Here is a 15,985-nt window from a genome sequence, read left to right as displayed (position 1 = left end):
AAACAAAGTCACTCTGGGATTCTATGACTATGACATCCAAACACAAGCTTGATTTAGTAATGATATACTATACTTTGCTATTGTTTCAAGAGCTTACCAAAGATCATAAGCATGCACTTTTAAGAAGGGTAAAAAGGATGACCTAGAAAACTACAGACCTATCAGTCAGAACTCTGTGCAGATCTTCATGGAAGCTATCCTAAAGCACATGGAAAAGAGGGAAAGCCAGCATGGGTTCAGCAAGGGCAAGCCCTGTTTGACCAGCATAATGGCCTGGGGGATAAAGAAAATAATTGCTAACGAGTTAAAAAAGCTTAGCAGTGACTTATGCCAGACATAAACACGAGTGAGGTGCCTGGCTCCTACATGTAACCAGTTGTTGGGAGGGTATAGAAGGCTGTAAGCACCTACAGTAAAAGTCCTTCCTCCTTCATTCTGCACCAGCAAGGGAGTCTACACCCCTCACACCACATGCAACAATGTCCTTTTATGATGATGTCACTGCATCAATGGAGAAGAGCCACTGATGTCAGCTATCTGGACTTCAGAAAGGCCTTTGACACAGTGCCACACAACATCCTTCGCTCCAAACTGGAGAGATACAGATTTTAGGGGTGGACTGTTCAATTGACAAGAAATGCCTGCAGGATCAAGTACCAAGTGTGGTAGTTAATGGCTCTATATCCAGATGGAGATCAGTGATGAGTGGTGTCTGATAGGGGTCATTTCTGGAACTGATACTCATTAATATCTTCGTCAGTAACATCAACAGTGGGGTTGAGTGCACCCTCAGCAAGTTTGCAGATGATACCAAGCTGTGGGCTGTGGTTGAAAGGCCAGAGGGAAAGGATACCAGCCAGAGGGACAGGCTTGAGCACGGGGCCCAGGTGAACCTCATGAGGTTCAACAAACCCAAATGCAAGATCTTGCAACTGGGCCAAGGCAAACCCCACTATCAATACAGGCCAGGTATGAAACAGCTGAGCACAGCACTGCCAGAAAGGACTTGGGGGTACTGGTGGAGGGAAACCTGGACATGAGCCAGCAGTGTAGCCTTGCAGCCCATAAGGCTAACCAAATCCTGGACTGCATCAGTAGAAGTGTGGCCACCATGGCAAGGGAAGTGATCCCACTCCTTTACTCCGCACTGGTGAGGCCTCAGCTGGACTACTGTGTTCAAATGGGGAGTCCTCAGCACAGGAGAGACACAGAACTGAGTGTGTCCAGTGGAGGGTGACAAAGATGAACCAAGGGGTGAAATGCCTCTTCTACAAGGACAGCTTAAAAGAGCTGGAGCTGATCAGACTGGAGAAGAGCAGGCTCTGAGGTAACCTGAGAGTGACCTGAGAGTATCTAAAGATGCTCTCCATACTTTTACAGAAGCAATGGTAGCCCTACAAGGCTTGATTTTTTGTTTGTTTAGAAAAATATAGACCACCATAATACATTGGGACCAAGATAATTTATCACCCTCTGTAAGAACACCACAGGTATCTTATCCTACTTAAAAGTAAGTAATGTATTTACTGTGTTTTTCTTTCTCTTACAGAAACAGAAGTTTGACTCCAGAAGATATGCTTGCAGAAGAGATATCTGTCTCCTCAGAAAACTTCATAACCAGTTTGCATGCTGACTGTATAGCTACCCTTGAGGAAGCTGTTAAAAGGCTGCACTAATCAGCAGGAATAACATTTTCATTCTGGCACACTTGATAAAAAGAAATTACAAATTTCTCTGTGTCTAACACTATTCTATTCACTCCTTTAACAGGTGAAGTATATTTTTAAGCTCAGAAATCTGTTCAATTAGAACTGTAAGGTCTATCTAGAGGACAATGAGTCTTGATGAACCCAAACACCACTGTCCAGCAAATGACAGATAAAGGATAGATGAACTGGTCTGTATTTCCTTCTTCAATCAAAATAATGGTCCTGGCATTCATGTGTGCTCAATCTGCAGCAGATTGGCTCTGCTTGTGAAAGATGCCAAGGGACAAGAGCTGCTCGTGGCTATAATCAGAGTTGCCAGTTCTTGCCATTTCTGGAGATCAGCTGCTAGCTTGAGAAGAGGACCAAACACACAGCATAAGCTTTATCTTTGACCTTTCATCACTTCCCTTTCCCAAACAGTTACTAAAAATTTTAACCTACTTGCGACATTACTAAAATTGCTTTATATAACCAGACTTCTTGCTTCAGTTCAAGCATATCTGACAGGATGCTGACAGTGAATGCAATAAGTGGATGAAGTTTTATTTCATGTCTTAGCAGAAGAAAAGCTACAGCTCTAAAATCAGCCATTTCACTATCCATTAAATTCTTGTCCAAGCCCCTTTCCATTCATGATAGCTTTCTCACTTCATGTTTTATTATCTTGGAATGCAAGGAAAGCTGAACTGCTTTGAAATTCTGAATCACACTTAAAAGAAATCCACAATGAATTCAATCCATAGAATATTATAGTTTACAGCAAAGTAAAATTTTAGTCAGTTTGACTCTAAAAACAGTTTCTAGTGTTGCATGCCCAAACATTGCTGGAAAAAAATCTGTGGGACCAATCAATGCATTACAGAAGTCAGTATACTTACTCCTCCTGCTGAGTCCGCATTTCAGTGCTTAAGTGAGCAGAAATCTAACTGCATTGCATACAGAAGACTAATATTACCACAGGCTAATGTGCAATGTGCATACACTGATGCTAAACCTGAGTATCACCACAAAAAAAAAAAAAAAAATTCAGGATGGGACTCAACTCATACTGTACTGCTGCACTTGTATTTCCATACTGGAAGCTTGAGCTATAATTTTAGGTACTGATTCCCCAGTCCCCTGTATTTGTCATTGTTCAGTATTTGAGGAATTAATTCCACATAAACAAATAAATCAATTAATGAAAGTTGAGCATCAGATATACATAGGAAAATACTTCGGGGGAAAGAAATAAAAAGGTTTCAAAAACAGGACAGCAACAGACCACGAAGAATCATTCAACCCAATCCTTTCTCTGTAGGAGAAACATTCAGGAAACACACACATGAAGTACAGGCAGTGTTACCAAGAAAATACAAAACTCAATGTCAAAGCCGTTGTGAGGAAAAAATAATACCAAAAACTAAAACCTGAATTTCTGTCAGACGACTCTCTATTAATACAAAAATTCAGAAAGTCTCTGCTATGATCTAAGCATGCTGTTAAATATGATAGCATTCTATTTGCAGAATTATAATTCTGAAATGGCTGACAGTGTCAAAGAATGCTGCCTTCTCCTCATTAACGGTCTCTGATCACCTCTATTTGCAGAAACTTCCTAACAGAAGCCTAGCATGTGAAAGACTTCAAATATATTAATTTGAATATAAATTATCTGCATTAGAAATGGCTATAAACACACTATCCAACTGAAGTAACGTGATTTGCAGATGAAGTGTAAAGCTCTACTTTCTTTAATTCTCCATAACAGCATCAGCCCATTTCTTCTTCTTCCCTTCCTTCCTCCATTTTGTTTATGAATTGACTGAATCCAGTAAACCCAAGTATAGACCAATATAAACAATCTATCGATGCACATATCCTCCCTGTAGAAAAACAGATAACAATTATAGTTCCAAGAGACAACAGTATCACAGCCATTACTGGCGTTATTTCTGTTCAGGAACTACACAGAAAAAGGACTAAGTATACTTACCAATGGAAATTTCTGGTAATTCCAGAATGTGAACAAAGCACACTTTAAAAGGGGAACGTAATCATTAAAACAGTGAAACTGATCAGTCCCCCAGTATCTGACAATAAACACTCTGAAATATGATAAGAAAAATCTCCTTTCACTGGCATTTGACTAGCAATAGATCTCTACCTCACATGTCAGCATGTGTCAGCAAAGCTAGTGAAGCTTCAGTTTTCCAGTCTCCCTCAGCAGTTCTTCCATCTCTCTGTCTTGGATGTAAACATTCTATTCACCAAAATCTATCATCCCTCTTCTGTGTTCTCACAAAAGCATGCTGACAAATTAGATCACAAAGAGAAGCAGACTCATGAAAATAGCATCAAGCTCCAGTTCCAGCTAGAAAATACCAGTAGCTGCCACATCCAGTATAACTCTTAATTACTTCCTTCAGTCAATAAGCAGACGGATGTTTAATAGTTACTTGAAACGGTTCTTTCCTAACAAAAATATAATCTACCAGGACAATCATTTAGACAGGAAAGACTGGAAGGTATTTAGTGGTATATGACTTCCTGTTTGGAAAGCTGCTATTTTCTCTCAAGACTAAGATACCAGGAGGCTGGCAAACTACTGAATAGGGCTGCAAAAGAAGCACAATCCTTGAGATCAGTAAACTAGTGTCATGACATCATCATCTAGTTAGATGGTATCGCAGACAATCTATGCTTAAAAGGGAATTTTACGCTATGTTTTAACTGTAGCTAATGTTAAATAAGCATCAGCAAGCAAAAGTACTCTAATCTCTAATTAAAAAAAGAGCAATTTCACTACAACGTACCACATATTTATATCTTTAATTACTTCACTCGATGAATCTTAATATTAATATCATCTTTTTGTGTAAATTATCGTAATACTTTCTGAAATACTCTCTGCCAAGCCCTCAAGGTATCCAAACATATCCATATATGATACAGATCATGTGCCTAAGCTGTCTCTAATTTTCAGAAAGATGCTTAACAGCTAATTGAAGTATTATGTCTGGCAAAACTGAGGTTCAGATAAAGAAAAAGAGAGAGAGAGATTATGGCTTTTTCAAACAACTGATAAAGAAGAAACAAATCAAATATTTTTGTCCTGGAAGACGGAAGGAGATATAGCAATGAGTTACAGTTAAAATTACAGCATCCAGCCCAACAGTTCCTAAATTGATGCTAACTAGAAGTGTTTCATTATTTAGTTAAAGGAAGAAGAACCAATTAATAAGCATTCTGTTTCTCTTAGAATTTAAGGAAGTCTACTTGTGACTGTAATAACCAGCTACTCTTCAGGAGCCATAACAACTGAGAAAGAAAAAGATCAGGAAGCCCAGCAAGAACACTGAAAGTACAAAATTACTGGATTAAACAAAATAGAGGTACAAAACACTGATAAAAACTGAAGCATAAAGCAGTGTTGGAATCAGATTTCCAACATGATATTAGTTCCATTCCGCACTACAAAAAGAATCAAAATGGTAAAGGGTGTATGAGGATCAACCCTCATTTCTGCCAGCTCATGGGTGCTTTTGTCTTGCTGGGTTGCATTTAGCAAATAGAAATTGTCTTGGGCTGCATATATACAGGCTGCTCCAAAAATAATGTGTCCTATATATTTCTACAGAAAGGACAACAGATGCAAAGAACAGAACAGCGCTATTTGATAGAGCAAATTCTCATCTACAAAGCACCATTTTTCAACATAGTTACCACCATTGGCTATGCATTTTCACCAGTGATGAACAAGAGCCTGCATGCCATACTTATAAGCCTGCACCAGCAAAGGTAACCCACTGTCACCACTGCTGAATTGCACCACACACCACCTCACTGTGCTCACATCCACTGGTTGGTCTCCAAGAGCACTGAGCAAGTATAGATAAATGTCAGTGGGTGCAATCTTTTCTGCAAGGAGGAATTCAGTGACGCACCTTTGCTACATGCGCACTTCCATGTCAGACACCATTCTGTCAGACTGCCCCTCTGCAGCCATCTGCTACACAGGAACAACATGTAACGGAATGGGAAGGTTCAATCTCTACTGCCATATAACCAACATCTGCCTCTGACATGGTGGGCCAACAGAATAGAACAGAAGGAATTACTTTTGGAGCAGCCCTCGTAAAATAAATAATGATAAAGTTACTGTATATAAGCAACAAAACATTTTAAATAGTTTTCTTAAAATGTTAAAAAAGAAGAGAGAGGCACTAAAACATAAAACTAGTGGGATATTTGACCTTGCTTTTGTGAAACTAACACACCAGTCTGGTCCAATGGCAGTGACTGCAATTCTTAGTGAGGCCTCAAGCTGTTCATCGGAGACTTCATAAAATTTCCTCTTCTTGTACCTAACCCTTGACAATAATTATTCAGAATTCACAATGACATGAATAAGGTCTGACTGTGAAGAGAAGTATATTTTTCTCTGCTAAGATAAGGATCACAAAGGTCCAGTAAAGATCTATTGTCAAATTCTTTTATCAAAATGGAAAGCACTGCTGCATATTCTTCTTCACTGTTCAGGGCCCTGAATATAGATCAAAATGCTTAGATTTTGGCATCACCTGAGTCAGCACTGCACAGCACTGCCCTCCCTGTGCCCTGCTTTCTGACAATTCTGTGTCAACAGAGCAGAGGTTGTTTGGGTGTTGCTGAGCAATGGGCACATTTCTGGGGCCACTCAGCTTGGAAGAGCTGCCACTTTCAAGCGACAGGGAGAGGGTGGGCTACATTTCAGGCTACACTGGGCCACGAGCAGCCCGTAAGCCATGAGTTGGACCTGCCTGTGTAAGTAGAAAGGATTCTGAAGAACAATTGCAGAAAAAAAAAAAAAAAAAAAAGCTGTGAATTACGGAACTAAAACACTAAGGTAATACAAACAAAGTATGTATCTGTTTTCCATTTTGAAGGATATCTTTGATGCACAGTTAAATAAAGTTCACATGTCACATCTGACAGAATAAAACAACTTTATTTACTAGCTCTGGCTGGATGTACATGTGGTTACTGGGTAAAGCAGATTTTCTATTTATTTCAGAGATGGAAATCATTATTATGGGTAAACATTTTAGTTTTTGTAGCTTGTCCACAAGATGGAGAACCTCTAAAGTTAAAGCACTCAAGTAAGGTAACCAATAAAGAACATCTGATAAATTCTGTGCATTTTTTTTAACTTTCTGGATCACCACAGTATCTAATTACAGAGCACTAAATTTAATCGCTGGAGAATTATTTTGCATTTATTGAGTACAGAACCATGTTCAATATATCAGTGTAGTTTACTGTAATTACTTATGCTCACACTTCTTTTTCTTATTTCCTACTTCACTGTGCCCCTTGAAATGCCTTAAGATACCAAATAATATATAATTAAGGTACCATACAATATATAACATCCATACCAGCAATTTATATTTAAGAAACAAACAAGAATATACAAAATTGTTAACTAATATTAAGCTTCTTATTTATGGGAAGTGACTTATTATGACTTCTTATTATGAGGGAAGTGACTGACTGGCTCTACAGTGCACTGCTGCGGTCTCACCTTGAGTACTGTGTGTGGTTTCAGGTGCCACAGTACAAAAAGGACATAAAACGATAGCAGAGTATGCAAAGGAAAGCTGCAAAGACGCTGATGGTTCTAGAGGGGAAGACATGAGAAGAGGCTGAAGTCCCTTAGCTTCTCCAACCTGGAGCAGAGCAGGCAGAGGGGAGGCCTCATGGTGGCCTGCAGCGCCTCAAGCTCTGCTCTCTGGTGACAATGACAGGGCTTGAGGGGAGAGCACCAACAGCTGTAACAGGAGAGGTTCACATTGGCAATCTGGAAGAGATTCTTCACTGAGAAGGTGGTTGGGCACAGGAACAGGGTCCCCACAGCAGTGGTAGTGGCCCCAAGCTGTCGGAGCTCATCCTTATGGGTCCAACTTGGCATATTCTATGATTTTATGATTTTCTATTGGAAACGTAGAGGAATTCTGTTCAAAATGATCTTTTAAATAACTTGTAAAACAAAAGAGTAAAACAACACTGTAAAATCAAAACTACAAGAGTAGGGAAGTTCATTCTTTCAATAGTAAACTAGGCTAAAACCTGGAAATCGAGGCATAAAAAAAAAGCCCAGAAGTCAGTAAAATATTTCTTGAATGAGAACTACAATATCTTAAAAGATTTACTCCAAAATGTCCAAATTCTATGAAAAAGGCAAACAAGAAGAAAGAGCATTCTTTAAAGCAATATAGGGAAGCTATGACTTACACCTAAGGTCTTTATTCAAAGGATTCTTGTGTCATTTTTATCTGTGGTTACACAATGAAGGTTATAGAATCACAGAGTCATAGAATTGCTCAGGTTGGAAAAGACCTTAAAGATCATCAAGTCCAACCACAATCTAACCATACTACCCTAACTCTAACAACCCTCTACTAAATCAAGTCCCTAAGCACCACATCCAAATGGTTTCTAAACACATCCAGGGATGGTGACTCAACCACCTCCCTAGGGAGCCTATTCAAGTGCTTAACTACCCCTTATGTAAAGTTCTTCCTGATATTCAACCTAGACCTCCCCTGGTGCAACCGGAGGCCATTTCCCCTTGTCCTGTATTACCCATTACCAGTGAGAAGAGACCAGCCCCACTCTTGATGCAATCATCTTTCAGATATTTGAAGAGGTCTCCTTTCAGACTCCTCTCCCCCAGACTAAACAACCACAGATCCTTCAGTTGCTCCTCATAGGACATATTCTCCAAGCCCTTCACAAACCTTACTGCACTTCTTTGGACCTGCTCCAGGAAGCTCTTAAACACAGCTGCTCTAAGAAACAAGGAAGATTTGTCTGGTGAACACAGAACTCTTACTTCACTTCTATTAAGAGGATTTTTCAACAATAGATGCAGTGTTTTCAGGAGAACTTGAATAGTAAAAATAGAACAGTGTATTCAGAGGCCATACTGAATGGTTTTCGTGCAGTCATCCTACAATGTTGGCATCTCCCATACTGAAAGAAAATGTTGTTTGTGAAAATGACCATATATGGTGTAAGGACAAAAAAGGACTATAAAGAATTTTGCTAAGTAGTACACTCACCTTCATCACTAGTTGCCTGCTGTTTAACCAGAGTCATTGGAGATCTAGCTGGGGGTTTATTTAGTGGATGACGCCAGCTCTTAGATACTTTCTTTCCTTCAGCTTCTGCTGACTGAAAAGTAAAAGAACAACTAACTTAGCACGGAATTCTACGATTAATTTTGATCAACAAAACCAGTCTTCTATAAATAAGCACAGATATCAATTTCTAAGTACTGAGACAAAAAAAAAAAAGGGCTGAATTTACATGGAAATTTCATCCTCCCTTATACGACTCTATGGACTTTCAGCTTTAAACAAACCAACCTTCAAGAACTAACAGCAATGTTGCAATCTCTCCAGATTGGGGTGACAGTGGGAGAAAACACAAAACAAATCAGTTGCTGATTCCTCAATAGAGAAAGCACAATCATACTGGCAACAGGTTGAGGACAATCTTGCACAAGTCCTATGGACCACATTGTTTTGCTCCTCGGCGCTAAGAAAGCAACCCAGCAGGCTCCACATCTGTGCCTTGATTGCTTTGAGAATTAAAAATTACATATTAATTGTATTGTCAATCACAAGACATATTTACTATGATTAGCAGAGGAAAGATGAGGGTAAAGCACTGGACAGGTTGATGATGTGGAAGAAGATATCAGCAAATTATAAAGAAAAATATCTGCTTTTTCAATTGCATCTGCGCAGCACACCTGTAAGAACTTATAAGTAAGAACTTTAAGTAAGAACTTATAACACATTAAAGAGTAAGCAATTACACTGGGAATTTTTGAAACCTCATGTTATATGTGACATAGAAATGGCTGAGAAGCATAGAAAGAGATAATCTCCAATACAGGACCCTTATTAAAGCTAACAAAGCCAATAAAAAATCACTAGTGCATACTTCCTGACTGTAAAATGCTTGGAGTGATTTTAATTTTACCTCCCAGTTTCCCATTAAGACTGGCAATCTGGCAGTAGAGCACCAGCTCCATCCCTGCCAAACTGGGGAACTGCCAAACTTTATAAAACTATTTTGACTAGCACTACAGCTTTGTACTTTTCATTATGCTTCCTAAAATCAGTGCTACTCACCCTTCCACAGCACAACAACAGCAGCACAATAGAACAGAACAGTTAAATTCAGTTCGAAGGATCTTTCAAACACCGTCTAGTCCAACTGCTTGGTCACTTCAGGACTAACCGAGAGCTAATGCATAATTAGAACACTATCCAAATGTCTCCTGAAACACTGGCAGGGATGGCTTACTAATCATCTCTCAGAAGCCCGTTTCAGTATCTGTTCATCATCATGATACAGAATGCACAATACAAACCTCCTATGGCAGACTTGTGCCATTACTGCCCCACCAAGGAGCAGAGCCCAGCAGCTTCCCCTAACTGGGGAGCTGTATTGACTCTTGGTCTCCTTGACTGGGTAACCCGATCGTACTCAGCCTCTCCCCACTGGACATTAGTTCTAGCCTTTCTACTAAATCCTTTTCCCACTTCAGGATTCTTAACATAAGAATGGGTAAAAAAAACAAACCAAAACATTTTTTGAAATGGACTACTCAATTCTAATTGAGGATAGAACAAAACTGTGAGCAGTGACTGACTCAACAGAGTCATTCAGCCATAGAAATAGACCCTGACAGTCTCAAGAGTTGGACTGACAAAAATACTATGAAGTTCAACAAGATGAAATACAGTGTCCTGCAAGTGAGAAGAACAGCCTCAAGTGCCAGGACATGCTGGGGGCCACCCAGCTGCAAAGGAGCATGGCAAAAAAAAGCCTTTTGAGGTCCTCGCAGACACCAATTTGAATTTAAGTCAGCAATGTGCTCTTGCAGCTATGAAAGATAATGGCATTCTTGGCTGTATCAGACCAAGCATCACCGTAAGGCCAAAGAACTGATCCTCAGCATTGGTGAGGCCGCGTCTGGAATACTGAGCCCAGTTCTGGGCTCCCTGATTCAAAAAAGACAGGGAGAGAGTCCAGTCACCAGCGGGGCTACTAAGATGATCAAGTGACTGGAGCACCTCTACTGTGAGGAGAGGATGAGGGAGCTGGTACTTCAGGACGGAGAAGGTTCAGGTGGGGACCTTACCAACGTGTATAAACAGCTGAAGAGAGTGGGGGCCAGACTCTTTTTGGTGGTGCCCATGCCAAGACAAGAAGCAGTGGGCACAAACTGGAATGCAAGAGGTACTTTCCCGGTCTAAACACCGGGAATCACTTCTTCACTATGCAAATGATGGAACACTGGCACAGGTTGCCTAGTGGCTGTGGATTCTTCCTCCAAGAATATCTTCAAATGCCAGCTTGCATGGTTCTGGGCACTGTGCTATGGGTGAACTTGCTTGAGAAACACCGTTGGACCAGATGACCTCCAGAGGTCCCCTCCAACATCTACTGTTCTGTGATTATGTAATCGTTTGTATTTCTGCTTCATCACATTTCTGGTCAATTAAAGCTCATTGTCTTGTTGACACTGGCAGACAGTGACCACAGGAATACCTTGAGAGTAGCCATTGACAGATCAGACTCACAGATACAAAGAGAGATTAGTAAAAATCTGAAGTCAGAGGAAAAACACATTAACATGTAAGATCCAAAAAATCCTCCCTTTCAATTCTCACTCTTGTCAGAACACTTCAGAACATGCAGAAATTAACATCTGATTAAAATCATGCATATTCTTAACTGTCTTACTCTGGATATCATTTCTCATTAGGAACAGATTTGGCCATGTATTAGATCAGAAATATATTAACATAATGATGAAAATTTGCTTCACATACATTGGATGTTTCCATGTCATTATCTTCATTCTTTTTTACAACTGGCACTTCATCATGTCCCAGGCTACTTCCACTTTCTAGGTCGCTGACATCATCCTCTGTAGAGACATTCACCTTTTTAGCTGGGCTTTCCGCCTCAGAATTATGCTCCGGGCACTTCAGGAATGGTATGGATGATTTAGGCTTATGCTGAGTTTTCAAACTCTCTTCTTTCTTGCAGCTACTAGAAGTGGGCACACAGGCCCCTGAATCTTCAGATGTAACGAGGGAGTCACCAGAATCTTCCTTGCCCTCATCAGCTTTTGGTTCCATTCCTAAAGCAACAGGACAGGAAAATGAGTCTGAAAGGATGCTTCCTGCAGGTCAGAAATATGGCTTCTTAATAAATCTCAAATGATATTACTGCATTTCATTTCAAAACAAACTGAATTATTCAAATAAAAATCATTTGAGAAATCATACAAAAATCATACAAAAAAAATAATGTAGTAGAAGGACATACATAAAAGTGTAGTATAGGTTTGATCACAGAATAAATTAAATGTAAAATTTTGAGTTTGGAGTGTGAAATATAGCTTTAATCTTTTAATGGGCATTTTGTGTTTGAATTGCAACAGTTTTAAGTGATTCAAAATAATCAATATTCATGTAGCTTGTTTACTCTGACAGCTTGCAAGCACTTTTACTGGCTGAAAAAAAAAAACCCACAATATAAAAGGTTGGTATATTGACCCTTATGATCTGCATTTATATGTATTATGCCAGTTTTACAAATGAAAATAAACAAAGACTAATGGTTTATAATTAGGAAAATATATTCCAAATAGATACCAAGAATATTTTTGAAAGCGACAGCATCAGTCTAAAAATGAAAAGCAATTAGCATAAATTTATAGTTCAGCAATTACTGTAATTTCATATTTCAGTGAAATTTCACCCTTCAGTGCTGAAGGGTGAATTTATGTGGATTTTACTTTGTTGTAATTCTTTATCTGCGGATGTTTCCATGGATTTCCATGTTTTCTGGGATGTTTTCAGACAGAACAGGAGGCTGAAGAGGTGGCCCAAAAATAAGCTCTCAAAGAACTCTATGCCACACAGCCAAGTGTACTTTTCAGCAGCACTTCCAAAGGAATAAAGTAAAAGGTCCCTAAAGTCCCTTTCACTTTTTCTTCGCAATAATTGTTTCAATGTGCTCTTCTGATAAAATGACAGATCGAATTAGAAAACTGACAGAAAGCCCATCCAGTAACAAAAGAGAATCTGTGCAAATGAAGACTACTGTCCCAGTATAGCATTATGAATGCACTGGACAGAGATATCTCAGGATAAATCTGTTCAACTGGAGCTAGCTAACATCTAAAATGGTGCTTTTCTCTACAAAGGTCTAGCCACCAACGTTCAGTGGCACAAGGGAAAGTGGATAGTGCTCCACTTTTCTCCCTTTTCCTTCCCTTATCAATGAGCACACAAAGGAAGCTAACTAATCACTCTAACTAATCATTAGTTTCTCCGTGCTCATGGAACACTTCAAACCTCTGTTGAATTTGGGGGAAGTTGTAAAGGAACAGCACCACAAAAAGCTTCCATATTGGAATAATCACTGTGGCATCCTATCAGGGCTCAATCCTTCTGTTTACCACCTCTAACATAATTAACCTAACTATTAATAATCAAAACCAGAAAGAGTCTGTATACGTGCAACCAAATTTTTAGTATAAATTTGAAATCATAGGACTGCTCTCAAAGGTAAGATTTCAGTTTGCCTTTCAGAACAGGGATGTATACACTTGAACTACAGTGAAATGCAATATTAAGAGAAAGAATAATCTGCAGAATATATTAAACATATCAGTAGATCTCAGTACAAAACCACTGTAGGGAACAGAGCACCTTTGATTTGACAATACCTTTATAACTTGCATTATCAGGCAACCTAAAGGAAAAGTGACAGTAATTTTGTAGTCTCAAAATAGAGCATTTTTTTGCACACAGACCACTTTTAATATGCAGTATTCTTGATAAAAATACATGCAGTGCATTGCAAACATAAATGTTCAATACTGTCTGCATCAGTGTTGTCATCCCATGTCATTTCCCACATTTTTTTTCTTTGCTGTACAGTTGATACTACAGGTGCTATAAAGATGATGCCACTCTCAGTTCTTAATAGCAATTTAGTCATTCGCTTTTACTGAATCAACCTTTTCTGTTTAACTTTGTAAGTGCTTCAGTATGCTTACTTAGGATAGTATGATGCTTTAATATCAACTGATCTGTGGCATTCGAGAATCTACAGCCTACAACTTACATGAGAAAAATCATCTGTCCTTATCTCACCTGCAACCTTGACATTACCCAATAAATGTTGATCCAGCTGCATTCTACTACTACTTTCTTCTTCCCCAGAAGGCACTTCTGTATTTAGCGGTCTCACTTTTTCTTCTGGTTTTTCATTGACCTTGAAGCCATCAGTAGTTGCTTCAGTCTCTTTGATTTCTGCACCAGTTGCCATAGCAGACTGTCTCTTGTCCCCTGGAGTTTTAAGCTTTTTAGATCGAGATCTGTTGTGCTGGAAGCTGTTATAAGAGATATTGCTGTCAGAGTAGAGTCTGTCTTGGATAAGATAAAATGTCTTCCAATATATATGTCCCCTTCACCTGCTTAAAGTGGTAAAACCTGACAATTTTTCATCTTTTTGTGTTGAGATAGTGTTTACAATTTATTAAGTGATAGATTAACTATTTGATTTAACCTTCTAATTTTTTTCACCATTCTATGACAGAAGTTATTAAACTGTAAAATAATTTTACGTAACTATCACTTAACCAGCATCCAAATTAGTTTTTTGATGAACCATTCTTTTGAACCTGAAAGAGATCAACCATTAAGAAAGTAATGAATGCAAAATTCTCTCAAATGTGCTAAAGCCAGGTTCTGCTTCCCATGCCAATGCTAGTTAAAACAAAAGAAGTTGAAACAAAAGAGCTGTGAGTTTCTTTCAGGAACAGGTTTGCAATTTACGTGCTCAGGACAAATGGAAGAGGAGACTGGAGTCCAGTTTCAAATTCAACTCTGTGATACCAAAAGGGAACATCTGGATCGGACTGATCATATATCAAACTGTAAAGCTGATGATGCATTTGTGATAAATGCCCAACTGTATGGGGAAAAACAGGAGACTTTACAGAGGTCTTGCATGTTAGACCCTAAATACCTTCAGAAAATGAAAAGAAAGAAAAAAGAAAAAAGGAAAAAAAGAAGAAAAAAAAAAAAGTTTTGTTAACTCTTTCCCTTTATCTAGTACCCACTAATGTATACCTTTCAACATCCTCTAAAATATTAACAGTAATAACAGTATTTCTATAAAATTGTAATTCCAGAAAATTTGTCAAAGTATGGCTGAAGCAGTATTATGACTGCTTTTATGCAGTTCTATTGAAGAGAAGTATTTCAGCTTCAAATGTCAAAGTTACATAACATAAGTACACTCATGAAAGTCCCCATATGTGGTATTTCCATTTTCCCTCTGTTACAACTTACGTAATTCCCAAAATCACAATTATTACAAATTTCAGTTGACATATTATAGTAGAAATGAAGCTGAACAAACACTTCATTCTCCCTTTGTAAGATGCATTATTACCATGGCTGAACAAAAGCCAATTCAGGAATTAAACAACTTAGGAATTGTGTTTATTAGCTCAGCTGAGTGCATGAAATCACATTATGTGTTCCTTTGATAATACTTTCAATATGATTCTTTAAAAGTCTTTGCTTATAGTTAAAATATCATCCAAGTGTAAAGGTGCAGCTATATCAACATAACTGAAACTTATATACAGAGCAAAAGGGCACTGAATTAGCTAATAAAACTAAATCATTCTATTTGGGTTAATACTGAACCCTTATAAGATACTGCTCACTCATCTTCCTTATTAGCTGTCTTTAATAACTGATTAAATCTGACAAACTAATCATAGCAACCTGAGAACAAACCCAATGTTATATTTCTCAGCTACGTTTCTCCTCTACAACAGGAGTTGGTCTTCTCCTGTATGGGTTGATTTTTTCTCTTATCTTCCACAATAAAGACATGTACTCAAGAAGAAAACAATGAAATTCACAGCTTAATAGAAATTTGGAAAGGTATTATCCTTAACCCAGAAAACTTCACAGTAACTAGATATCAATACAACAGCTCACTTTATACCAGAAGGTACGATGATCTTTATTAGATAATGAAAAAGAAAATCTATAAAATTCATGTTTGGTAAAATCAAAACAGGAAAGCAGTAGTGTAGAAATAAAACATATCTGCGCTACGTAAACAAGTGGCATGTTGAGCACCAAGAAAATGAAACCAGCTATAAGACTGCTTCAGTAGATCAGGTTTTGAAA

General features: G+C 38.5%; 1 protein-coding gene across 4 annotated transcripts in view; it reads right to left on the bottom strand.

Annotated features, from left to right (window-relative positions):
• KDM4C (lysine demethylase 4C) overlaps positions 1-15,985 on the bottom strand; it is a 295,106-nt gene that overhangs the window by 124,531 nt on the left and 154,590 nt on the right. For 2 of the 4 annotated variants that reach the window (XM_072358921.1, XM_072358920.1), the window contains exons 10-12: positions 13,925-14,163; positions 11,585-11,898; positions 8,795-8,906 (exon numbers count right to left, since the gene is read on the bottom strand). In XM_072358921.1, coding sequence (XP_072215022.1) covers positions 8,795-8,906; positions 11,585-11,898; positions 13,925-14,163 — 665 coding nt within the window. Of the gene's footprint in view, positions 1-7,488; positions 7,663-8,794; positions 8,907-11,584; positions 11,899-13,924; positions 14,164-15,985 lie in introns of those variants that run through there. The other 2 variants (XM_072358923.1, XM_072358922.1) reach the window with 2 other exon arrangements.

Source organism: Excalfactoria chinensis, chromosome Z (assembly GCF_039878825.1).
Source record: "Excalfactoria chinensis isolate bCotChi1 chromosome Z, bCotChi1.hap2, whole genome shotgun sequence".
Classification (NCBI taxonomy): Eukaryota; Metazoa; Chordata; class Aves; order Galliformes; family Phasianidae; genus Excalfactoria; species Excalfactoria chinensis.
The sequence above is the reverse complement of the archived record's forward strand: the minus strand, read 5'-3'. Positions and strand labels throughout refer to the sequence as shown.